Source organism: Hirundo rustica, chromosome 13 (assembly GCF_015227805.2).
Source record: "Hirundo rustica isolate bHirRus1 chromosome 13, bHirRus1.pri.v3, whole genome shotgun sequence".
In the NCBI taxonomy this organism is placed as follows: Eukaryota; Metazoa; Chordata; class Aves; order Passeriformes; family Hirundinidae; genus Hirundo; species Hirundo rustica.
The window spans coordinates 10,821,881-10,842,877 of record NC_053462.1 but is presented as its reverse complement, the minus strand read 5'-3'; the positions used below and the strand labels follow the sequence as shown (position 1 = coordinate 10,842,877).

Sequence of the window (20,997 nt, the reverse complement as noted above, 5' to 3'; positions counted from 1 at the left end):
AACTCATTTCTAAGGTTTGTAGCATTTGTGGACTTGTTATAAAATAGTTATTCAAGAAAATAGTCGATTTAAGTCTCAAACTGAAATTTATTTACCACAAAATAAGTCTTGTTTTTACTTACTGTATAGGTGCACACTCTTGCTGCTTTTATTGCTGATAACATACTAGGAGCTAATTTTAAATAAGTTTGAAGGTGAATTTAAACTAAGAAATCTGATGTTTTATGCTATTATCTCGATCTGGTAGTGTTTTCTTCAGTATGTCTGGAGGCGAGAGAGAAGGAAGGGAGAAAAGGTGATGCCTACTGAAGCTAATCTGCCTATGCCTCACATATCAAAATTTCTGTGGAGTCCTGTGCAGAACTAGGCAGAATATCTGCTTTAGGCTCCTGCTTTGAAACACCCACAGAAGGAGCTTCTCCCTCTGCCCTGAAGATAGAGGAAGCCTGGACAGAATAAAGTTTCAGAATATCCTCTGCTGATGCTTAGTAATTGTTAAAGAAGTCAGGAAACTGTTGTCCTAAAAAAAGCTTACTCAAGTTGCATTCATTTGGATGTATGGTTTTCAAAACTTTACAAGCAGTTAAGTAATGGCACAACAACACGAGGCTGGCTGGCTCTGAAACAGCCCTTAGTGCAGCCCGAGGTATTTCTTGCTTCTGCAGTAGGGCAGATCCCTGCACAGGCAGTATAGAGTGGAGAGGTATCCCTGCCTGTAGTCACACAATTGCCTGACAGAAGGTCATAAGTCGGCATTCAGCCCATTAGGCCAAATTCTTTGGAAAACTGCCTAATAAATTCATATAAATCCAAAGGTATTTGAGCTTAAACTTGCATTAAAAATTCTTCCTTTGTTATGTAGAGAATCATTCCAAAAGTTTTGTAGTTGGCTGCTGCTGAGGTGAGTTACATTTTCACATGTAAGATAGATTCAGACAATGTTTCTGCAAAAGTTAGGTGGTTACTTGCAATGCTAAAATGGACATTAGCTCAGAAGAGAAGACATGTCTGGTTTCATTGCTACTTCAAAAACTTAAAAAAAAAAAAAAAAGAAAAAAATTTAAATTACGCCAATAAAAAGGTCTTGCATCATGCCTAAGGTCATTAGCATCTGGTGTTGGGAAGCTGCCAAAGGGAATGAATTTCAAAGACTGAGACTATTAGCTGAGAGCCTGCCAGTCCCAGGAGGTCTTACCTCAGTCTTAGAGCAAGAGCTTCCTGGCAGATCTTAATAGCTGTGACAGTACTGTGAGTGTGAGGATATCACTTAGGAGTGAGTCTAGAACTACACAGGACTTGGAAGAAACTTTTGTAACGCAGTGAATGGCTCCAGGAAGCCACCCGAGCCCAGCAACCGGGCAATGTGCAGGTGTTGCCTGCTCGCAGAGGTTCTCTCTGCTCTGGGGGAAAACAGATGCTTTTCTGCACCTGCTCTACTTTCAGCCCAGCTCAGAGGAATGCACTGCATTAATCTTGTACAGAGGTGACCAAGGCAAGGTGAATCAGCAGGGTCTCTTCTCCAGCCATGAACAGGCAGCTCTCTAGATGAGCACTGCTGTATATAAGCCCTCAAGCCAAGAATAGGCAGTATGTATGTATAGCAGGCTCTGCTCCTGCTCAGTCCTCCAAGTACTCTTCCAGCCAAAAACCCCAGTCTCTTCTAGCTAATCTGAAATGAGTCACAGTCAGATTGTTCAATAAAGTCCCCTGTCTTTTTCAGGCACTGAGGAATGGATCTATGGTTGCACATTATCTGCCTGTTAATGTGACACTGCAGATCAAAATAGGTGCACATCCCTTCCAGCAGCCTTCAAAAGACACAGTAAGGAGGTCAGAGGAATGCAGGCTCTTCTGGGGTAAAAACAGCTGCCCAAGGGTGTGCTTTAGAGCACATACATCCATTTTAAAAGGGGAGTGTGTGTGTGTCTGTCTATGCATTTTAGCACATATATAAAATCTAAAAGAGCTTGGGCTGAGGCATGCAGGAAGCGAATTACTAAAAAAACCTCAAGAAATAAACTCCCCAAACAAGTAAGTAAAGGAATCAAACCTGCAAGTCAAATGCATCACTGTTGTAATTCCTTTCCTTCAGTGCTTTGTGTCCCTTTTCCAGTGTACTTCTTACTCAGTGTCAGTTGTCTGCAGGCATTAAAAAGCTGATGGTCTCACCATGTTACTGATGAAGTATTTCACTGATGGTAAAAGAAGTGAGCACAAAAGTTCATCAAAACCTGCCTTGCTTCACTTTCAAGTTCACTCTTCTTTTTCTCACCTATTCTTGATAGATCATAGGCAATCCAGGTGTAATAGAAAGAAGTGCCTAAAATAATTTGCAAGGCTATGTAAGTGTACAAACATGAGACATTTGTTCCAGTAGCATATTGGTGTTGCAGTACACAGAGATGAAATATCTTCTTCAAATAAAAACCATTGTTGTTCCACAGAGAACCTGTGGCTCAGCACTCTTCTACATGTGATCGTTGCACAGCAGAATGAATTTCGCAAAACATAGTGCAGGTAACTCAAAAATGGGATAGATTACTGACTTGCTTTAACCTCAGTAATGATGACTGGTCTCAGTTCAGTTCCCATATAGATTCATTTTCATCCTCACATTGCTAAAACTGGCATTTTTTTTCTTGGATTTTTTTTTTTTCCCTGATAAATGGAATCCTGTTCAACAGGATCAGGGAAAACAAGGATTTGAGTAAGCTGTGAAAAGAAAACATGTTTTTCTTACAGTTGGCTCTCCAGGGCAAGATTTGGGTGGTAGATGGGACAGAGTGGGAAAGCATATGCTGTCTGCAGTCCCCTAAAATGTCTGTGTGATGCCTTTCCTCAATAGCTAAAATAAGACATAATTTTAAATATCTGCCTGTGCTATCATGGGCCCTGTGGATTTTGTTGTATAAGTAGCCAGAGAATTGTTTTGCAATAAGTAGAGAAAAACTTTTTCATATTGTTTAGGTTTGCTCAGTTGGATTTTAATTGCAGGTTCAGTGGTGTTGTTTGTGTTGTTCCATATGTAAAGTAAATATTTAAAAGTAACACACAAGTCAATTAAGTATTAAAAAAATGTGAACAATTCTTATGCTTAAACTTAAATTTAAAGAAACCATCTGAATCTGAAATAAAATATTTTTCATGAAGACTAAGCAATTTGATCCAAAGTAAATTTATGAAGAGCTGCTCAAATATCTTTTCCAAACTGTAATTGGAAAATAGCTTGTCCATATTTTTGCTGTCAATATTAAGTAAGCCTAGTTCACTGTTCTTAAAAATATCATTATTATATATTTTTTTTAATCTGAAATACTGATAGGAAAGCTAAAAGGATATTAGTGCCCACACATCTCCTGCTGTAGCCAGGTACTGGCCTTGCTAATTGGGTGCGTTTTTGCCTAAGGCAGCGCAGCAGGATTCTGGACCTGGTGTCCCTTCTATGTTCCCTACATGAGTGCTTGAGTGATGCCTGTGCTTCCTGGTAAAGAAGTGTTTGATTTCAGAGAGGAGGCGCAAATGCTCTTTAGTATGGATGTCTTTCTTTTCCCAAGATCACTGTTACTTTATCGGCTTGTTTATTTGTCAGTCATGTTTCAAAAGTCCAGCTGAGTGTTCAGAGCTTGCTAATTTCCAATCCTGGTTGTTAGAAACCCGAGATTTGCAAACTGTAGGTCTTTGAACACTTGTTTCAAATTGCATTTATTTAGTAGAGAGATAATAAAGCAAGTATCTTCTATACTCCTGGTCACAAACATTGTTTACGTAGACTCCTTGGGCCAGTTTTTCTGATTATAACTGGCTAGGTGTGAAGCAACACACATTAATTGGTACATAAAATAAGCAGCATGTTCCATTGCTAATGGCTGGACTATATAGAGCAGTTGCTAATTAAACTAAAGAAGTTCCAAATACTGGCATTGTCACAAACTGGCTTTCCAGATACCTATTTACATCATAAATCTGTATATGAAAGTAGCTTGCATCCCCCTTCCTTGCAAACACATGCTTCTCATTCTGTGAGGCAGACACTTCACAATGAATGTCATCCAGGTAATGTGCCTTGGAGAAAGCATCTTGATAAACAGAATACGAAATTTCTATGGCTAGAAATGAGTTTTTAGAGCTTTCTAAAGAAGCCTATTTTTTTTAAAGTAGACATATTGCAAAGGCTCTTCTATTTCTCTTTATTGGCCGGTATAATATGATGGTTCAACACAAAGACATCTTTTTCTAAGTGTATAGAGGAAGAGTTTGTAAAAGCAATTGGGACTATACCTGTACTCGGCTGGTTTTATAAACAGCAGTTGCTACTCATGTCCTAAAATGCAGTCTGGAGAAAGTGCTATTCCTGTGAAGAGGGTGAAGCCACAAAACTGACTGACTGACAGGCTGTCTCTGTCTCAGGTTTATTGCATAATTTGCGTCAGTCACAAATACATCAGATGGATAAAGGGACATAATGCTTACAATGAGGATTGTGATGTTTTGTTGGTGGACTTTTTTAATTAAAATGTGTTGAAATTACTTGAAAAGGATGCTGTCAGAGGTATGTGGAGTTTATTACAGATCTGGTATAAATTTTATTTGTGGGAACTAAACTGATTTAGCAATTTATAGCAATGAGGATTTTAATGTATTCAGAGTATAAAACTGTGCCTCTTTAGTAGTCTTTCTTTACTATAGGGAAAATTAAAGATCACACCAAGTATTTAATTTCTATTTGAAATTGCAACCCTTTTTATAATAGAGGTTGTGCTGACAATACCACAGCTTCATTTTAGCATGAGGGGGTTTCAGAAGAAGATAGCACTAAATACTCAGGCTGAATTCAGTGTTTCTCTCAGGTTTTTGTCTGTGGAGTTTTAGTGTTCCTTTAATCAGAAGTCACAGAGGCTGGATGCCAGCTGCATCTCCTGTTAGTGGAAGAGACAGTTCAAAAAGAACATTCTCTTAATAATCTGTTGGACAAGGAGCTTATGTTAGAGCCATATCTGGGTGAAGAGTTTAACGCAGAAAAATTTATGACAAGCTGGGAGCTTTGGAGCAAAGCATGTGGCTGGACTAATAAAAATGTCTCACAGTTACTGCTGGAGGGCTTGATCCCGCTTCCCTTGAAGCAAGTGACACAAGTCATGTTGGCTGTGCGAAGGCGGGATAAAGTCTTTCAGCTTGTGGACACCCTCAGCAGGCGGGGACACCTGTCCCAGCCATTGAAAAAGGCATCAAAAGTAATCCTGAGCTGCCATTAACCCCATGCTGCTCCAGTACGAGCTGTTGCAGGGCAGCGGCCTTTACATCCCATAGGGCAGTGACCATTCAGCTCTTCTCTCTAGGAGCCCCAGGCTCCTTCTTACCACCACTGTATGCTTTATTTTAACACTAGACAACATAAAAGAGAAAAGGAGGCTTGTGAAAAGTCACACAAAACCGTGTGTGTGTTTAGTACACCTGAAGGCTCGTTACTTCCTTGTGGTAATCCTGCCAGGCCTCCTCCTTCAATCACTTCTGTGTCGGTCTGGCAGTCAGCTTCCTGCAGATATTTTACCCCAAACCCCTGCTCCATAAGAGACTTCTGTTTTACACCTGCCACCCTTCTTATAATCGTATGATTTCGCACCTTGTTCTAGCCCTGGCACGCTTCCAAGCAGTTCCCAAATGTGCGCTAAAAAGTGGTTGGTCTTGAAGCATTTTTCGTCTTTTCCACTTTTCATGCTATGCATAGTTCACTATTATTTTAAACCACTGTATTAATGGAGGGAAAGCCCAGGTAACCAGTCCAGGGCAGCTCTGGTTTCACCCTAAAATAGGCTTGTGCTTGCTCAAGTGCATTTCAAGACGCATCAGTGATAAAATTTAAGGGACTCAGTAGCCAATACAATATTTAATTCACATCAGCTTTGTGTTTCTTGAATTGCTTCTCTCTGTTGCAACACTCAAACGTTCCCACAAGTTATTGACTTCCCAAAGCTGCTGTCTGTGGCATCCTAGCCACTTTAACCAAGTCTAGTGTCCAGATCACCCAGATAGATAGTCAGAGCTGACAGTTTAGCTCCAGTCTGAACACATTTAAGCCTGTAATTTCTAGTATGCAAGTCAGTTGTTAATGCTGCCTAAATACTGGGTAGGAGAGGTTCTGTTTTTCCTATACAGTCTCCTGTCAGACAGCTGAGACAGGGATTGGCAGAAGGAGGAAAGGGGTTGGAAAGCCTGTAAGTAGAGAAGGGCTCTGTGCTGGAAGTCTGCTCTGTATCGGGGGTTCAGAGGAAGGCAAAGTGGTGAGGAGATGAGAGGAGGGGAACTGCGGAGGCTGCCTGGGCAATGGGGCAAGGCAGCATTGGAAAATAAATGAGAGCTCATGGCAGATGCCAGTTCCTCAGCCAGCTATTCTTGGCAATGAATACAAAGCTTAAGGCAAGGCAAAGCTATATTTATTTATATGTGTGTGTATGTATATGTATGTATGTATTTTATTTTTTAAAGGTTTCTCTTATTTCCAGGTTTTAAATTATTTCAGATGCTGCCTCTATTGGAGGTGCCACAATAACTCAAAGCTTCACAGAGACAAATCTATTACAGGTTAAATCACAGGAATGCCCAGAGGCCTCTTGTAGGGACAAAGCCCCATTGTGTCAGATGTTATGGAAACATCATGTATATCTTTGATTTATAGTGGGTTTTGAATCACCATTAATAGTTTAATATTTTTTCCCATCAGTAAGTTTCAGTTTTCATGCTTTGAAAGGGACTTTGAAAGAGTTTTTCTAGGTTTGGGCAAAAATTTCTATAGATCACTACCTCCACCTCTGCATACAATTTCTATGTACCACCATTGACAAATACCAACTGTAGGCAGTAAAACTAGATATAAGTGATTCTGAAAGTGTATCACAGTGGTATATTTGAACAGTAACTGTAAAAAGAGTAGGAAAACGAGAAATTTTTTTTTGTGACCTCATCTTAGAATTGAAATGTCCCTTTGCTAGCAAAGTATTTAGACATTCTGTAACCAAAAATGAAGGAGGCAGAAATGCGATGAAACACTGAAGGATCTTTCAGAAAAACTCGGTGTAAGGTTTTCAATTAAGTATTGTTAGTTTTATTTTTTTCCCCCAATAGCAGTAGGATTTCTCCTGGTTGTTGCTAAGCTGGTTTTCTGGATATGATAATCTAACAGACACTAGGTTGACTGTACAGTATAAAGTTGTCCTATTGAGCATACCAATAGTGGGATGATTACTTGTGCAATTTAGCAACAAGCTCTGTAAATAATCTTGGGAGGCCACTAGGACTGTTAATTTATTTTAACAAGTGCTTCTGCAGCGTTATAGCTTTGACCAGAAATGGTAGTTTTATTCCATATGTGAATACGGTAACTTTGAATTTGTTCAGCATAATAAAATAGCATCTGCTACGTACTAATGTTGGAAGACATTTCAACTGTGACTGCATAAAGTGATGGTTTGTGTTAGCCAGAGTTCCAACATTTTTGTTAATACCACTCACATCATCAAGGTATATCCAAAGCTACCACCAAGTAGCCAGGGAGTTTTCACTGCAGGTTTCTCACATATTATCCTTCTGCACTCCATTTCTAAAGTCTTATCTCCCTTGTCCGTAGCCAAAAGCTACTAACTTGAAACAAAGTTCAATCATGACCCAAACATAATGAAGAAGGAGAAATCACAAAAGATGGAGTTAATGGCTGCGGCTACCACTGTGGATCCTTTTGCCACAGGCTCTGAAAGTCTGGAAAATTAATCAAAGTTCAATCAAGGATGTATGATATTGCGGCTGCTGCTGCAGCAGTGTCTGGTGTCACCTGGGAGCTGTCCATTAAAAACAGCTCACTGCAAACCGTCCTGGTATCGATGTGCTATCCCTGTTGGAGGGGTAGTCAGATGCTACTCCAGGACATTGCTATGCCTTCTGCCTTCACTCCTGGGTAAACTTTAGAAGTTTAACACATATTCTAGACATAAAAAGAACTGGCATGTGTCTGGAGTAAGTTAGGAAAGGAGGCAGCTTTGAAGGAATCTACTAATGGAGGATAGGTAATGCTTTCAAGAGAGTTTGCTTGGAATGTCGCTGTAAAATAGGAACTGAATTTTTCTCCCAATCAATTAGAATAGTATGCAGATGGGAAGACAACTGAGAATTAAGGTTTTGGTTAAAGCATAAAGGTGTAAGAAAAGTCTTCAGCAGAGTGCGGACTTGGTAAATAAGCCTCTATGACATTGATTGTCATAGAAGTGGCAGTACTTTAAGTATGGTTGTTAAACTCAACCATTTGATCAGATATTTGTGGCTGATGACCTTTGCAAAAGAATCTACAGGAGATAAATCAGTAAATTTTTTTTGCAATAATTCTTCATCCAAAATTTGTTTAAAATTTGTTTACTTTTTATTTCACTGCCTGGGAAAAACGTGTCCTGTAACTTGTTTGATGTTTACGATTAAAACTTGGCAAGATTTGTAGGCAGGGAAAATTCATCTTTCATTTTATCAGTCTGCCACTGAGACATGTCCTAGTCATCTCTCTAATACTCTAACACTCCCATGAAACAAACTAAATTGCCACCACTGGTATTACTGCTGTGTTACTCATCAGTTATTATATGCCATGGTTTAAACGGTTAAAAACCACTACCTGGTATTACAGAACAAGAAGGACAGAAAAAAGAGAAGAAAATAAAAAACAAAATCATAACTAAAAGGAAGGAAGAGGCTGGAGGCCATGAAAATAAATACAAATCTCCATAGAGTAGGTGAAGGGTCTCCTGTATTGGTAGGATTCATCATCTTTGGGGGAAAAAAAGAACAAAGAACATTACTGTTTCAGGTGTTATATTGCCAAGTCTCCTTCTTTAACCATGTGAATATGAGTGGCTACCAGTTTTATGGCAGGCATTTTATTCTGACTTTGACACACCTCTGGCCCAGTGTCACACCCTTTGGCCCCAGGGCACAATCGTGGTTCCTGACTATTCCTCTTATGACAACACCAAGTCTCTGGAATTCTGTCTCAGCCCTTTCAATCAGATAGCATAAACATGTCTGTCTCCCCATTGTATTTCTGCCTGGTTCATCAGAATGGTTAGACTGAAATTACTGGTATTCTTTTGATAAACCATTAGTGTTAGAAAGGGGTTTGAATTTTTTTGTCAATTACTAGATCTTGGTGACAGGCAGAAACTGCCTGTTAAAACTTGTATTGTAATTTGAGGATTAAATGCTGCACCTCTGAGAAACATCAGTATCAAAACTGATTTGCTCTAAGAGACTTAACATTAGGAGCTGCAGTCTGACAGAGTAGATTCCTTAATAACAAGGGTTAGCAATTAAATGTTTTAAACTTCTCACAGGACTTGAAAGATTAGAGGGCAGTTGGTAGACATGCGCAGAAAGGGACCTGTGTAGCCGATGCAGTGCCCACCTTAGTCCCTGACAGTGAAAGACTTCAACTTCCGTTATTGTTTGGTTATTAGATAAAATCTAGATAAAGTGCATTTCACTTGTTAATACCTTTCTCATCTTTGGGAAGTTCTCAAAGAACTCAACTTTACAAATCCTTATTTTTTGGTAGTACTTTCATGCAAACCCACCCCATACTAGACTGATCATTGAAAGAAAGATGGCAGATCTGCAAGGAACTTTTGGGTGTTCTTGGTGCAGCATTCCCATCTCACTCTTAAAGCCCTATCTCTAGCTGGGTGGGTATCTCGTACATGTGTATGACATTGTATACAGAAAAATGATGCAGTCTTTTGGCATCCATTTAGACAGAAGCTGCATGCTTCACAGCAGGTGAAAATATTTAGAAAGGTAGAGAATAGAATAAATAGTTAAGTCAGTTTTCTATCTCAGCTGAGAGTGGGGGGCAGTGGGAGGAAGGAGCAAAAAAGAGTCTTTTAGTACAGATTCTCCAAAAGGATCTAATAAACCTAATTTGGAGATGTTATAAATGCTCTGGTCCTAGGATGAAATTGGAAGCATTCAACAGAAAGGCCCAGTTATGATAGAATTGGGTGAACTCACCACTGTGGTATATGTGCATATGCTTTTATTAGGAGCGACAAAATGCTGTACTTTGTCATCAAGTGTCTTTTGTGGAGAATGGAGTGGAGTAATACTTCAAGGTATCAGTCAAGTGAGGCAGTCTATAATTCTGGTGATCCTGAGATACCTCCAAAAAGATTTGCACAAAGAGTGAATAATCCAAATTGGAGAACCAAAATACACAACTACAGAAATCATTGGAAGTGGGGGAAGGCTTTGGTAGGAGGATCATCACCAGGACTATCTCAAGTAGTGAATAGTAATAAGATATGACATGAACAACTGTAATGATTAGCTCAGAGGAGTCAAACCAAGTCCTTTGGTTTATTATGTTTCATGATTTAAAGCTATATGCTTTAACACCAGTATATTAAAAAGCTTTGCTGTGTGATGCATAATTACATCACATTGTATAAATATGCTACTATTAGTGCTGAGAGATTTGCCTTGAAAAAGGCTGTAACTTAAAAACACCAAACTTCATTAGATGCAAAAGTACTACATAATCAATTTTTTTGGAGGCAAATATACTGTGACATAAAGCAGCCGTTAATAAAAGTTTGAAAGAAACTTACTGTCCAGGCCAGCCCTAATTTTTAATTGCAGTTTCTTGATCTTAGTGGCAGCCAGTGGAGAAGCACCATTTCAGAGGGGTGGGTCAGTGGCACTGGTGTTGGTGATGTGTCTTTGGGCTTGCCCTAACCTACTGTTTTAAGTGTTAGTATTTTGTAATGACTCACTGCTGTTTTGGGCTACCGAAAAGTAATGCAGTGAACAGTTGAATGAAATTTAATGCTGAAGTGGGGGTGCAAATGCAGAGAGTATTCAATAAACTTACCTTGCTGTGTTGAATTTGTCTAATTACCCTTAAGGGCATGTAAGCAACAAGACGGGGTAAACATTTAAACTCTGGTTAAAGTGTTAGCAGAAAACAGTTTTGGACACTTCATAAGCAAGTCTACCTTACAAAATCAGCCTATATGGAAATACTGAACAAGAAATTTGAGTTTCTCTGTTGCTTAGTGAGAACTAGAGTGCCCTAACTGTCCTTCCACACATCTTATGAAACTTTAGCAAATAGGTTATGCCTTTAGCAGGCCTATTTGTAGTTTGACTAGTGCTCAAAACCTGTGCTGCAGCACACTTTTACATGTCTTTTCATCTTCATGTGCATGCATTTTTTAAAAATTGAACTTTTAAGTTGTTTGAAACCCACAACTGTCTTTATGTCTTGCTGACAAGTTATCAATTCTCTTCATTTTCAGAGTCTGTTTCTTCTCTCTCTTCCTGCTTCCCCAAAATCTTGTGTCCCTGTAGTCCTGGACAGCAATTCCTGTTCCTGTTGGCTTTTTTCCTGAAAGGTGACCTGGGGCTGAGTGGTACAATCATGGGGCTGACCATTGCTTCACATTTCTTCTGAGAAATGTTTAATCCACATGTCTCTGCAAGGCAAGTGAGCAAAGCATTAAATTAGTGCTAAGATCTTTGCCAGCACTGATTTAAGAGGGACATAGCGTATTATGTGATTGGAATTTAGGCCAAGCAAACAGGACATGGAGGTTAACACCATTGTGCAGCGAACTCTGGGAGGAACAGCGTGAGGCAGCAGCATGTGGCTGGGGAATTTAGAATTTACATGCCCATTTGCCTAGAGAATGCAGTTTGTTCTGCAGTGGCAGAACAAACTACTCCCAGGGTTTAGTCAGTGCTTGGTCATTTTCCTGATACTCTCTTTAGAATGATTTTTTTGAATCAAACACCAAAATTCAGGTCATGATTGAAATTTAAGAGAAATCTTTTCTTGGGGATTGTATTGCAGTTGTAGTGCTGTAAGCCTCAGTTTTGTTTGTAGTGATTCCCTACAGTTAATACTCATTTTTAAAGTGCCCTAGATAATAAAATCGGTTAAGAGCAGCAGCTTCTTGTTTGTAGTCAGTTCCATGTGTTGGAACTCTTCTCAAAACCACGAGTACTCTTACATTTGGCTAAGAAGTTTTAGCACTTTGCAATCTGCCCTACATCCCCTTACGTTCATGCTGCTCTGAGCACACAGGCTGGGACATGGAGAAGAAGGAACAGGCTGGGGCAGGTGGGAGGAGAAAGCTGCTTTCCTTGGGCTGCATTGTTACACTGTGATTTTAGGTATTTGTTATGACATCTGTGGAGTTCAGACCTGGGGACCGTTTTCCTTTGCCCTTAGCACTGTACCTGAGAAGACCATAATGAGGTGCTATCCTTTCCTCAAAGAGCTTGCAATTTACATAGATTTAAAACAAAAAATGTAGTAATTCAGAAGCAAGGAAATATAAATCAATTTAAATAACTTGCCTGAGGTCAAATAGCAATTCAGTGGCAGAGCCCCAAGTGCAGTCCAGGACCTCTGTCTCCAGGCTGGTGCCCTGTCCCAGTGTCTGTTTCTTTTCACAAGAAGCTGGAAGAAGATTTAGGGAAGTCACCCTCTGCTTTCCATTTTGATCATTCTTAAGATACATCTTGGTAACTGCTCTGTACAAGTAAACTTGAACTATGAATCAACTGAAATTACTAAGAATCAACTGAAATTACTAAAAAACACTGTTAATGTACCAGTATTCCTTTAGAAGTTGACCTGCAGATAAAAACTGTGCCTTGCACATGTCACACTATGCTAGGGATCATTGGATTCTGCTACAAGGCGCACAGGTAGTAAAACACTAAAAAATTGCTAATCAGAAATAGTGAACAATTTAAAAAGAGCAAGAATGTGCTCCCATTAAATATTCATTGAAAAAGCTTGAATAATGAAAACAATGCTTAAAATAAAAGACTGTTAGTAGATAATTAATTAAGAAAACAGTAAATTGGTCCTTAATTGTTTGCTATGGAAAGTTAGCCCATTTAATAAGAATTATCATCTTCCAGGCAAATGGCAGCTAGTAAATAGGTTTTTCCTGGTAACTCGCTAGAGGGGAGAGCAGCTCTCCACACATCCAAGTTTTAGTCACTTATCACTTTGAATTCAATTCAGAGCTTCTGGCAGTTTATGTAATCTTAAAGTACTCTTCTCACCTTTGTTGCAGAATTCTCAATCATGTTGAGTCCTTTTTAGTTAACATCACTACTTATTTCATTAAGAAGGAGATACCATTTTAGCAACAAGGTGTGCCTTTGGCTTTGAGTTAACATCTGGAGAGAGCAGCTAGGTTTTGTGCCCATCACAGAGCAGATGTTTTAAAACACTGCTGTTAAGAATCAGTTCAAGTAACATGTTTTTGGCTGTGACTTCTTGGGCACTTTTTCTCACAGTTTACAAGGCCAGAGATAACCCATGTGTCCTGCCTCGTGCCCCCAAAAGAGAAGTGCCTGGGGCAACTTGCAGGGCGCAGGGGTGGCACTGGAGCCTCCACATGGTGCTCTGTTGGGAATGGACCACGTCATCCCTGTTGGCTGACTCTTGCCACGCTTGAGTGCTGTTTGCCAGAAGGATCTGGCAGACCATTCTAAGAAAATCCATCCCCCTCTCTGTTTTTCCATCTTGTTCAGTAGTTTAGCATGAGAAATAAGGTATAGAGTGGAGAAACCTAAGGATTTAGGAAAGCATATGCTTCTTGTCGTGCTCTGTTGGACCAGATTCTGGGATCTTGGCCTTATCCTGGTCTGATTCCAATTACTGCCATGCAGTTAACATTAACTATACTCCAGTATTTAGCTAAATGTGAATTAGGTTCTCCTTAAGCCTTATGCATTTATCTAGTGAATAGTAAACAGGATTAGTAGAAGACAACTAATAAACCAACAATAATAATATGTTAGCTGTCTTCTCCCTACAGCCATCTTATTTCCTGCTGCCTTTCCTATGGGATTACAGGTATTCATCAACATCGTCAGATGTTGTCCTGGTATGTTCCGACCGGGTTTCTCTCCGAGTTCACTGCAACTTGCTCATGTCTTTCCCTGGCTTACAACAGTGTATTCCTGAATTAGGAGAGTGCAAAGAATCTGCAGGAGTTAAAAGGAGAGGAGAAGAGAGAAGTGTTTTGTCCTGAGGGGTTGTTTTGGTTTTTTAAATAGGTGAGAAAGGACTATGACAAAAATCCTGCTCTAGCTCATGAATGCAACCCAACACCTGAATAACTAAAACCAGATTTTGGCCCAATTACTAGAAAGTAATTCTTCTCCTGTCTTTATGACTTGTACTGCTGTTAATAGGAAGCTTCAACTTCATAAAAAGGAATAAAATTTAGCCCTAACTCAAAAGTTAGTTGATAAGGGGAAATGTTTTAACTTTAAGAAATACACACACCCCACTCACTGAACCTTTGAGACCTGCAAATGTTTAAAAAGAAAAAAAAAAAAAAAAAAAAAACACGGCAGCAGCTGCAATTTGAAAAACAACACTGACGCTAAAAATAAGTAATTTTACTCGTAAGTACCTCATAGCTTATTTGCAGATAGTTGTACACTCAGAGAAGAAAAAAAAATTTGTAATAGGCCCTAGGTCAGCTGCATTGATTTAATGCATTACTTAGGCTGCCAGAGCAGAGGTAGAATCTCCTTGCACTGCATTAGGAGCGCCTCAAGCCTCTGTGACTCCTTTTGATCAAATCTCTGTGAAAGATGAGTGTCATGCCCTCTTCAAGCCAGCTGTGAGGGGACTGCCCTGCGACTGGAGGAGCGCGCTGGAGCACAGCACTCCGGGGCAGCGAGGTGAGAGCTGGCTGCAGAGGTGAGAGGCAGACACAACTTCGTACTGTAGGTCTGGAGAACACCAAGGGGGAGGATCTTATTTCACTCCCCTGTGCACAGCCTGAGCATACATCAGACCTTGAGGTGCTCAGAGTCAGACAAGAGTAAAGAGGCGTGTGATGGTTCTTCTGCCTTAGTACTTGTACAGGCAGGAGTGTTTCCAGTACTTCTTTGTACAACTCACTGAGGGAATGGGAAACTGTTTTATAGCTCTGGAAACATAAGCAGTCAGAATGTCTGAGGTAAGGAAAGTTCTTTGCAGTTCTATATGAATGTATGTTTTTACTGTGCAACTTTTACTTGTGGCTATGCACTGTGGAGATATAAAAAATGTTGCAATGGTATTGTTTTGGGTAATGAACAATGGAGATGAGAGCTGTGGGGAGCTGTGCTCTCCATTTCTTATTTATGAAAAGATACTGTAAAAGTAGAAAACTCTTTTCTGTAAAAAATCTCTTTTTTCTTTCTGCTGTGCACTGTAAACAACTGTGTGACTTTCCTGTTCTACAGTACGTAATGCAGAATTGCAGGCTGATTATAATAAACAGAGCCATCACTTGTGTAATTGTTTTCCAGTTGAAGTATGAGCATGTAAATCATAAATACTTGACAATGTTTAATTGTACAAGTCCTCGATATACATTAATAGCAGTAAAATCTGTGATTTGTGACTCAGATGTGTTTTGAGTCAAGTGCTTTAACCAGATACATTATCATTATCATGATGTATAAATGCACTAGAGAGCAGACAACAATGTAATTTCACTACGAAGTTCTTTAGAAATTACCACTAAAGTGGAGTGTAATGTATGCCCTTTATATACAATTTATTTTTGACTATTTAGCACCCAGAAAATAAGGCCAGCAATTCTTTTCTTAGGATCAGATTGTTTGTATTTTGGGGGGGTGGAAGGGGCATGGGGGGGGCGGAGGTGGGTGGGTTTAAATATGAGCATGTGTGTATGGGGGGGGTCTGGGTTTTTAAATATATTGTGCTAATTAAGTGTCTTGTATTGTGATGCATTTAACTTATTTATTTGGATTTTTTTTCATCCCATAGAAAAATAAACATGGTTTAATTGTCAGCTCATACATAATGAGGTTTTGTTAGATGTGTTTAAGATACAGCATTTTACTTTCTGGTTTATTAATTGGTCAAATACTTCCAGTTCTCTGTGTAACGAATTCTTGGTTTAAAAATGAGGAGAGGGCAGATCAGTAACCCAGGGGAGGACTACTGATATACACAGGCTGTGGTATATCCTTCTGTAAAATCCTACAGATAAAAAGTGACAGTATTTTTTTTCCTCTTTATTTTTCCCTCCTCTTTTTTTTTTTTTTTTTTTTTTTTTTTTGGTTTGGTTTGGTTTGGTTTTTTCCCTCTTCTTTTTTAGCTAATTTTCAGTTTGAATACCCTGGGAGCCAGGCAACATTCTGGTATTTTGGGGATGTGGGAGAGAGAAAATAAAATAGACCAGTTTTGTTTTAATTTAAAACAAACCATTGTTTGAAAGGCATTTAACAGCCAATTTTCACATCTGATCTGAAGTTGGATTTTATTGTGCTCATTTAGTTGAGATTGTTGTTCAAGCAATTCCATATAAATTTTTGTAATTCATGTAACTACTTGGCTTCTTGAACCTCGGGAGCTGATTGTTTGTCTTATCTTTTGGTGAGCTAACTCTGCGTTATGTTGCAAAACCTTGGGGCATGTTGTGTTTCTTCGTGTTCCTGCAGTCTGCAAGTGAAGTCAGCTTCATTAGTTTCATGATGGCACATCAGTACACATGGCTGGTGTTGCCGCTTCCTTCAAGCTACTCCCGGAGCATGATCTGGGCTGCCTTGGTTTGGATAAGCTTGTAAGGATTTGTCAGCCAGATGTGACAAGATTGTCAAGAGGCAAGTAAAGAAGGAGATCTGATATTAATCAGTGCATAGCTTGGAGCCAAACTTTCTCAAATGCAGTGTAGTAACATGTTCTTCTCATTTACTGCTTCTCTTTGTGGCTATAGAACTGCCACTGTCTGAGTTTGACGGTTAAAAGGGATGCCAGCTAATAGTCTTTAATTTTAAGGATACAATCCTAGGTGGGAAAAGATGGTATGCTTCTATTTTTAACATCCTTTTGGAAAATAAGTGCAGTTTGTTGTAAGGTATGCAAGCGCTTTGTTAGACAGGAGTCTCTGTTTCTGTCCTTTTGGTTTTAAAACAGTGAAATTGTGGCTCAGCTCTCAGTGCTGGAGGATTGGGAGGTGGGGGGGGGGGTCTCACTCCACTCCAGGTCATGGGGCAAAGACGGTCCACCATTATTTTAACTACTGACAACAATGCGTGTAGGTTTGCTTTGTTCTAGTGATTAGAATATACACTGAAGAATACCCTTCTAATTGCTCCTTTTACAGAAAAGGGAAAAATACGGACTTTTGAAGAACATACCAGCTATTCAACTGGATTATTTACCATTAAGTGTATAGTGCTGATAGTGGGGTTTTTAATAATCAGTATAATTTTAAAATTTCTGTTTGAATGAAGCGCTAGAATTTTTAGCAGTTTGCAGCTTAATCAGACTTCTAACAATAAGTGAACACTTAAAAAAATAACTAATCTTATGGAAAATACAGTTTTGGTATACTTAATATATATATGGATTTTTGCTTGATTGATTTCTTACAAGTAGTTATTCTGTTTATTCTTTGAACTGCTGAACGATCTACAACCTATTCAGAAATCTAAGAATAATGGTATCTGCAAACCTCTGAACATTCAAGAGAACTGAATCTTCAGAGAAATAGGAAAAATTACTACAAATATTGGGTCACTTCATGGGCATTTACTTGAATTTCTGCCTCCTGAGGCTGCAGTGATGTTTGGCCTTTTGGTACCAAATGTCTTGACTTCCAGCTTCCGTGTCTGTTTGTGATACTGTTAAGAGATCTGTTCCTACATATAGAGCATGTCATTCCATTTCCAATCCAACAAGCCAGTGAATTATTTGGTTTTCAGTAATAAAGACTTCATTATAATGATGCTAAATGGACCTCTGATAAAAACAGAGTTCTTGTTTTATTTTAGATTACAACTTCTGTTACAGATACGTGTTCTAAAGGCATTTTGGGATGATTTTGCATTTAGTAAACATTTTTCATGCAGATTTGAGCTGCAGTTTAGGTACGGATCTTTACGGGTCATTATTCTGTGGAATATCCACCAAAAGTAAGAAAGAAAAACTGGCTTTGCCCTCTGGGTCATCTCCTGTCCTCTCTGGCTTCAGTGGGGCAGGACCTCTCATGGTTCCTATGTGCTGGAAGCCAGCAGGTTTTGTCCTAGCAGATGCTACAGTTGAAGTTTTACAGAAAGTGTCATTGCCTGTTTTGTTTCTAGTTTTTATTTCTTATTATTTTGTTGCTGTCATTTAAAAAAATCCTAGAGATTGAAAACCTAGAGATTCAGACTCAAAAAAAATATTATTGAGGGAATGAGGAAAAATGGCAGTTTTTAACAGACTTCTGTCATTTTAGTATAAAGGACAGTATTTCATTCCACACTTTAAAACCATTATAGAATTCAAACAAAGAGGGGGAAAAAAGGAAAAATGCTGTATTTTACTTCAAATTTCAAATATAGAATATCATCAGTGAGAAACAGGTATTTTTTCATGTGAGAGTAGCTGATGTCTGAAAACCAGGTGAAATTTCCTCACCTGTGTTCAATAAAAAGGAATACTGAATTTTAAATTGTGCAATTACCAATGGAGCTACACTGTTGCATAAAGTATTGCATAACTGTAGCACCAGATAGTATCATGTGTATGTGTACAAATAGTGTTTGGGTTTAAAATTTATGAAATTGCATTAAATGCAATTGTGTAACACTAAATATTTCAGAGAGCTGTTATTTCAATTTTATTCTTTAATCCATGTCTTCATTCCGTACAAGAAAAAAGGAAGAGATTTTAAGCACGTATATTTTATGGCTTTGAGACTTAAGCAGCGGTACGAGGAGCTGAAAAATTTAGGGTTGTCTTTAAAACATTAACTCATCCACATTGCACACATGTGTCATTTTATAAAATAGGTAAAGAGTTAAAAATATATTTTAAAGACCATGCAATTGATATATTCTAATGTTCCTCATTTCTCTGATAGTTGTGCATTTGTGTGAATAAAACTTATTTCTTGCTAGTATAGGGCTTGGAGTTAATATTTAATTCAACTGCAGTTCAAGGATAGGTATGTAGCCTCAGCATTTACTGTAGCATGCTTAGCATGTCACTATGGATAAGTAGTATGTAATGATGTATTTGTTAGACTAAATAGCATCTAGTGCTTTATCACATAAAATTTCACACCATTTCTGTCCGGTGACTTATCTTTACACCTAAAGTCTGACCAGTTTTTCTCATCAATATGCAGCAATCTGTTACTCATTTTTGAAATGCACTAATAAGAATTATTTTTCCTGTAAATTTATTGAAAAGGGATGTTATTTTAATATCTTGTGATAGATACACTGCTTAATACCAGTGAAATGTTTCTGACCTATGCAGGCTAGGGCAGTTATACTGTGGGAACTGTGGCACCACAGTCTGTTGCAAAATCAAAAGAAAATAACTCTTAAGATAATGATAACGTGATGTTTTTCCTTCCTCAATTTGTATTTCTTGTTTTCATTTCCAAACCAAACTGTTAAAGAGGCTCTGCCTGTGTCCCTGAGGTGGACCGAGCTGTCTGTCAGCACTTACCTGTTGTTAACAAGTGAGATTAATTGCAGCATAAGCCAGTCTATCTACAGCCGCGCTGCTGAATGGCAAAATGAAGTTTTACTGTCCCATGCTTTTTGTTTAGAGTAGCACTCAAGTGTGTGTGCACACACACACACATACACACACACACACACACACACATACACATTCTTCTCTCTTTATAATTATTTTGACAGTGCCATTAGCAAGAGTTGCCCTAAGGGGCCCTGTAGGGTTAAGTGACATGCATGAGGAGTGATTTTCATCCCACAAGGTATGCTGTGATTAAAGTTTGGCCTTGTAGCGTGGCTGCCTTTCTCAGAAACAGCTCCTTGTGCTTTCTCGCCTGCTGCAGTGCCCGAGACCGCCCCGAGCTCCTCTCCCTCGGCTGCGAGAGCTGCCACAGGGCCTGAGCCGGCCCTGGGCTGTGAGGCTGCGTTTAGCTCAGTCTCTTGTCTCAGCTTCCCACCCCTAGAACTCTTCTCACATAGAAAAACTTTTCAATGAAGTGTTGACATGGAGACTGACTTGTAAATCCACAAGAAAGGTTAATTTGATGGAGTGGTGCCATCCTGTAAAGGTATTACCTAATTTCACTTCTGTCTTACTGAGCTTATTTATTCTCCTCACATTTTTGACTGTTTTTTGAGGACACTTTAGTCAATTTTTATAAGGACAATTAAATGTTCTTAATTCAAGGTGCTTAGTCGCCTGCGCAAGAGAAATTTGGTCAAATTCTAGGCCAAAATTGGTTTTGTTCAGCTCCACTGAGGGGCAGAGAATAATGGGGTAATGCAACTTGCTGTGGGCTCTATGTTGTAAATATCCTGATTATGTGTATTCTTACACTGTGGATGTTTAAAATGAGGTCAGGTTTTGGTATCTGACCCCAAATAAACAGTATCGATATATATATATATATATATATATATATATATATATGTAAGGATCCAAATAATTAATGGGTTGTATTCCATCGTCTTATCTAGAAAATGTATTCAACTTGTGGCCTTTGTGTACTTGTAGAAGAAAAATCATAACATAATTCTCCCACAGAACAGGCTTAAGTGGGGGTTGAGTGGTAGCTGCACCAGCCAAAATTTTCAGTAGAATAGGTGTTAACTTCAATTTCTAAATCCGTGGTTGGCCTCTGAAACAAGAGATTTTTGTCTGGACTTTTCAAAGGTTCTTGCACCTCCCAAGCTTGGTAGGAATAGATGGTTGGTGTGAATGAAAACCAGCCTGATTACCAAGCAGCCATCGTCAGTTTAGGAACTGAGCTGTGAGTATAACTTTGTGTTTAGTGGCACTGTAAAAAGCAAATTGTGGCCCACCTCCACCTTTCCCATTTGTCTCCTAATCCGTCTCTTAAGCAGAAGATAATAATTTTGCTAAATTATTTTACTAATCAGAAGTTTGTCATATGAATCATTTTGGGCCAGCATTTTTAATGTGTCTGAATGGAAAAGGTT

At 38.9% G+C, this 20,997-nt stretch overlaps 1 protein-coding gene across 3 annotated transcripts in view; it reads left to right on the top strand.

Moving 5' to 3' along the window:
- Positions 1 to 20,997, top strand: part of BNC1 (basonuclin zinc finger protein 1) — a 74,271-nt gene that overhangs the window by 38,494 nt on the left and 14,780 nt on the right. The window contains exon 1 of one of the 3 annotated variants that reach the window (XM_040077666.2): positions 14,938 to 15,026. The exons of the other annotated variants lie outside the window; for them this stretch is intronic. Coding sequence (XP_039933600.1) covers positions 15,018 to 15,026 — 9 coding nt within the window. The 5' untranslated portion in view covers positions 14,938 to 15,017. Of the gene's footprint in view, positions 1 to 14,937; positions 15,027 to 20,997 lie in introns of those variants that run through there. 3 annotated transcript variants of the gene reach the window in all.